This window comes from Otolemur garnettii, unplaced genomic scaffold (genome assembly GCF_000181295.1).
Source record: "Otolemur garnettii isolate 467f Iridium unplaced genomic scaffold, OtoGar3 scaffold00338, whole genome shotgun sequence".
Taxonomy (NCBI): domain Eukaryota; kingdom Metazoa; phylum Chordata; class Mammalia; order Primates; family Galagidae; genus Otolemur; species Otolemur garnettii.
This window is the reverse complement of record NW_003852733.1, coordinates 17833-23923: the sequence shown is the minus strand read 5'-3', so window position 1 is coordinate 23923 and position 6091 is coordinate 17833. Positions and strand designations below refer to the sequence as shown.

Sequence of the window (6091 nt, the reverse complement as noted above, 5' to 3'; positions counted from 1 at the left end):
GCACCAGCCACATACACCGAGGCTGGCAGGTTTGAACCAGACCTGGACCAGCTAAAACAACAATGACAACTGTAACAAAATATAGCCACATGTTGTGGTGGGTGTTTGTATTCCCAGCTACTTGGGAGGCTGAGGCAAAAGAATAGCTTAAGCCCAAGAGTTTGAAGTTGCTATGAGCTGTGAACGCCACAGCACTCTACCAAAGGTGACATAGCGAGACTCTGTCCCTCCCCCCCAAAAAAATAATACTACTCAGCTGACATCATCATGATAGTTGAATAAAAAATCTGAGGCTGTCAATTCTCCAGTGATGTATAAACTTAATACCAATTTTGAGTCTCCAGTACCCACACAGTGAGTACAAACCCAAGAAGAGAAAAATTAAGTAAGAAGAAGTTCATTACATTTATGTACCATAGCAGAGAACAATCAGAACAAAAAAACAAAAAACCTGACTTGGCACCCGTAGTTCGAGTGGCTAAGGCGCCAGCCACATACACTGGAGCTGGCAGGTTCAAATCCAGCCTGGGCCTGCCAAACAACAATGACAACTATAACAAAAAATAAGCTGGGCATTGTGGTGGGAGCCTGTAGTCCCAGCTATTTGGGAGGCTGAGGCAAGAGGATAACTTAAGCCCAAGAGTTTGACGTCGCCATGAGCAGTGATACCACAGCAATCTACCCAGGGGGACAGCTTGAGACACTGTCTCAAAAAAAAAAAAAAAAAAAAAAAAGAAAGATTCACTTGTACCCTTGAAAGATAATCCACAGAGGTGATCCCTTCAGTCACCCTCCCTCTACCCATCCACCCCCTCCCATCTTCTCCCCTTCCCCATTTATATTTAAATTAAATATTGCATTAACTTAAAATGTATACACAAAGTAAAGTTGCAAAAATTTTTTGGAGATTATAATAATAGGTAAAATGAAAAACAATCTGATTTCAAGGATCTTATCCCCCAAAACAAACACAGGAATACAGTATTGCAAAACAAAAATGAAAGAAACATTTATCTAGGCTGGGCATGGTGGCTTACGCCTGTAATCCTAGCACTTGGCAGGTCAAGGCAGATGGATTGCCTGGCAGAGGCAAGAGAATTGCTTGAGCCCAAGAGTTTGAGGTTTCTGTGAGCTATGAAGCCACAGCACTCTACCAAGGGTAACAAAATGAAGCTGTCTCAAAAAAAGAAAAGAAAAGAAAAGAAAATGCATTATGATCATTGGTAAGAGGTTCTAAAGAAATTTTAATGAGTAAGCATTTAAAAGACACTAAATATAATGTTTTACGTTATTAGTATATGACGCTATTCCTACACAAAATAAAAAGGCTGTAATGTTCCAGCCTTTAGAAGCCAGTAAGTCTTACATTTATTTTTTATTCTAAAAGGATATGATTGGCTTGGCGCCTGTAGCTCAAGCAGCTAGGGTGCCAGCCACATACACTGGAGCTGGCAGGTTCGAATCTAGCCCTGGCCCACCAAATAACAAGGATAACTACAATCAAAAAACAAAAAACAGTCGGGCATTGTGGTGGGGCCCTGTAGTCTCAGCTCAGGGAGGCTGAGACAAGAGAATCGCTTAAGCCCAAGAGTTTGAGGTTACTGTGAGCAGTGACACTACAGCACTCTACAACCACATAGTGAGACTCTGTCTCAAAAAAAAAAAGAAAAAGAAAACAATCTCACCTACAATATCAGTAAAATAATATGTTCTTAAGCATATATTAAACCCAAAAAGGTAAAAAGTATTTACACTGAATGATACTGATCTAAAAGAAACAAATAAATGTAAAAATATTCCATGTTTGTGTATTGGAAGAATTAACATTGTTAAAATATCACATTATCTAAACTAATCTATATATTTAATGTGATTTCTATAAAAATTCCAATGGCACCTCGGCATGTTGCCTCACACCTATAATCCTAGCACTCTGGGAGGCTAAGGTGGGTGGATTGCTTGAGCTCCAGAGGTTGAGATGAGACTGAGCAAGAGCAAGACCCTGTCTCTAACTAAAAATAGAAAAACTAGCCAAGTCTTGTGACAGGTAGTCCCAGGTACTTGAGAGGCTTAGGCAAGAGGATCACTTGAGACCAAGAGTTTGAGGTTGCTGTGAGCTATGATGATGCCACAGCACTCTACCCAGGGTGACAGAGTGAGAGACTTTGTCTCAAAAAAAATATTCTGGCTCGGAGCCTGTGGCTCAAGTGGCTAAGGTGCAAGCCACATATACCTGATCTGGTGGGTTCAAATCCAGCCTGGGCCCACCAATCAACAATGATGGCTGCAACAAAAAATAGCCGGGCATTGTGGCGGGTGCCTATAATCCCAGCTACTTGGGAGGCGGAGGCAGGAGAATCACTTGAGCGCCCAGGAGTTGGAGGTTGCTGTGAGCTGTGATGCCACGGTATTCTACCCAGGGTGACAGCTTGGGGCTCTGTCTCAAAAAATATATATATATATATATATATTCCAATAGAGCTGGATGCAGTGGCTCACGCCTGTAATCCTAACACTCTGGGAGGACAAGGCAGGTGGACTGCCTGAGCTTATGAGTTCGAGACCAGCTGAGCAAAAGGGAGAGCTCCTCTCTACTAAAAATAGAAAAACTGAGGCAAGAGGATGGCTTGAGCCAAGAGTTTAAGGTTGCTGTGAGTTATCATGTTACAGCACTCTACCTAGGGCAACAGTTTAAGACTCTGTATATAAATTTACAGGAGTCTTTGAATAGAGCAAAGTTGAGAAAGAAAAACAAACCTGGAGGCTCAGTGCCTGTAGCTCAGTGGCTAGGGTGCCGGCCACATACATTGCAGCTGGCAGGTTTGAACCCGGCCCAGGGCCTGCCAAACAACAATGACAACTACAACCAAAAAATAGCCAGGCGTTGTGATGGGCGCCTATAATCCCAGCTACTCGGGAGGCTGAGGCAAGAGAATCGCTTAAGCCCAAGAGTTTGAGGTTGCTGTGAGCTATGCTGACACAGCACTCTACTGAACTTAACATACTGAGACTCTGTCTCAGAAAAAAAGATCAACTAATCTTTGAGAGCGGCACCAAGAATACAAAATACAGAGAGAAGAGTTTGTTCAATACTGGAGGCTAGGAAAACTTGATACTCACCAGCAAAAGAATGAAATTATACCATTTTTCTTACATCATACTTAGAAATTAACTCAAAATAAAAACAAATAGAATATATGAATCCTTAAAAATCATAAAAGAAACATATGGGGTATCTTATCCTCTGATATTGGTCTTGGTAATAATTTTTTAGATGTGACACAAAAAGTACAGCCACAGAGCAAATGTAAGCCAGGTGCAGTGGCTGATGCCTGTAATCCTAGCACTCTGGGAGGCTGAGGCAGATGGATTGCTCAGATGTTAGTGTTCAAGACCAGCCTGAGCAACAGTGAGAACCCGTCTCTACTAAAAACAGAAAAACTAGCCAGGCATTTTGGCAGGGGCCTACAGTTCCAGCTATTTGGGAGGCTGAAGCAAGAAGATCTTCTGAGTCCAGGAGTTTGAGTTGCTATGAGCTATGACACCATGGCTCTCTACATACAATATTATTCAGCCATAAAAAAAAAAATCATAGGCTCGGCTCCTATAGCTCAACTGGCTAAGGCGCCAGCCATGTACACCTAAGGTGGCAGGTTCGAATCCCCAGCCCGGACCCGCCAAACAACAATGACGGCTGCAACCAAAAAATAGCCGGGCATTGTGGCGGGTGCCTGTGGTCCCAGCTACTTGGGAGGCGGAGGCAGGAGACTCGCTTGAGCCCAGGAGTTGGAGGTTGCTGTGAGCTGTAATGCCACGGCACTCTACCCAGGGGGACAGCTTGAGGCTCTGTCTCAAAAAAAAAAAAAAAAATCATAAAATCCTGCTATTTACATAACATGATAGACCTATAGGACATTATGCCAGAAACTGAAATATCAGAAACAGGCCAATTACTTCATGTTCACACCTATATGGGGATTCTAGAACGGTTAAACTCAGAATCAGAGAGTAAAAACGTAGCTGCCAGAGCCTGGAGGTACAGAAAATAGAAAAATGCTTTCCAAAGGATACAAACTTTTCGTTATAGGATGAATAAGTTTTCAAGGATTTAATGCATTAACATCATGACTATAAATAATATTTAGTTCCCCCAAATTTGATGATAGTAGACCGTAAGTGTTCTCAGTATAAAAAAAGTAACCATGTGCGATGACATGTTAATTAACTTGATTATATTATTTATTTTATAATTTATTAAAAAATCACTACATTGTATAAATTATATATTCATACAGGGCAGCACCTGTGGCTCTGTGAGTAGGGCACCGGCCCCATACACTGAGGGTGGCAGGCTCAAACCCAGCCCCGGCCAAACTGCAATAAAAAATAGCCAGGCATTGTGGTGGGCGCCTGTGGTCCCAGCTACTCAGGAGGCTGAGGCAAGAGAATTGCCTAAACCCAAAAGCTGGAGGTTGCTGGGAGCTGTGAGACCACAGAGCTCTATTGAGCGTGACAAAGTGAAATAAATAAATAAATAAATAAATAAATTAAATAAATAAATAAATAAATAAAATTAAGTCACAAATGAGTTTAATATATGCTCAGCAATGTTCTTTGATCCCTAATGACATAGCATATTTAAGTAATATAGGATGTGACTAAGTACACTAAACTATATTGAGGAATATGAATAAACAGAATTTAAATTACTCATCTCAGTTCATACTAAAAACTACAATTTTATAGTAAAATAGCATTAGACTTTTTTTTACATTTTGAGAGTATTAGTGTTTTTTTTGAGACAGAGCCTCAAGCTGTCCCCCTGGGTAGAGTGCTGTGGCATCACAGCTCAGAAGCAACCTCCAACTCCTGGGCTCAAGCGAGTCTCCTGCCTCAGCCTCCCAAGTAGCTGGGACCACAGGCACCCGCCACAACGCCCGGCCATTTTTTGGTTGCAGCCATCGTTGTTGTTTTGGCAGGCCCGGGCTGGATTCGAACCTGCCACCTCAAGTGTATGTGGCTGGCGCCCTAGCCACCTGAGCCACAGGCGCCGAGCCAGTATTAGTGTTCTGATAAAATTACTGAGTAAAAATTTCTGCAAAATAACAACAGGAACCTCCATATGACAGAAAATAATAAAAGCAGAAAAGTACATCTGTCACTGATGTTTCTGGGATTTCTGAAACAATTCCAATGTCACAACTACTCTCACACATCTCTGACACAATGTAAAAAGGAAACTAAAAAAATAGTTTAACATAGACTTCCTCAAAAATACCCAGACATTCCTGTGTCCCCAAAACCAATGGAAGAGTATTCAGCTCATGTAATACCTATATGCCAACAAGAGGATTTTGGCTCCCACTGTAACCCTGAAGGAAGATCTCTCAAGGGGGAATTAGAGTCCTCAGAGAAAGTGAGAATGAGACAGAAGATGTCCCTATGTGAAAGCAAGAGAAAGACATCCAGGCTTCTCCAAAAGCATTTCCACTGGAGCACAAACCACATTTTAAGGTCCGAGACTAGGCCCTTGGCCCTCTCATCTGTGTCATCTGCTCAATTTACTCTCACTTACCTGAGTGTTTAGCTACTATCTCATGTCTCTTCACGTTCCAGGGCTCTTTCCTTTGCTCCAGAAAGGTGATCAGGTCCGGCTTAGAGGCAGCAAGACCTATTTTATTAGAAAAAGTTAAGATTCTTGGTAGAATTTTTCCAAGTACCAATGTAGTACTGTGCTCAGAGAGCAGAGAGAACATGACAGGAAATTGTAAAAAATTAAACTCAAAATACTGTTTCCTGACAGAACCATTAGAATATTTAGGAAATATTTTAAATGTGTGGGGTTATTAACTCTCCTGTCCTGTACTAATGAAATCAAAAATTAGATTTTATGCTCTCACCTATTAATGCTTTATACCACTGAATTTCTAGACTTGTCATAACTATAGAGTCAAGCACACAGATCAGTTCAAGAAAAGGGAAAGTTGGCTCAGCACCTGTGGTTCAAGTGGCTAAGGCGCCAGCCACGTACACCCAAGGTGGCGGGTTCGAATCCAGCCCGGGCCCGCCAAACAACAATGACGGCTGCAAC

At 41.9% G+C, this 6091-nt stretch overlaps 1 protein-coding gene across 1 annotated transcript in view; it reads right to left on the bottom strand.

The window, feature by feature from the left end:
• Positions 1 to 6091, bottom strand: part of LOC111722736 (zinc finger protein 883-like) — a 9732-nt gene that overhangs the window by 2294 nt on the left and 1347 nt on the right. Inside the window, 1 exon segment of the mRNA XM_023509077.1 lies at positions 5576 to 5671. Coding sequence (XP_023364845.1) covers positions 5576 to 5671 — 96 coding nt within the window.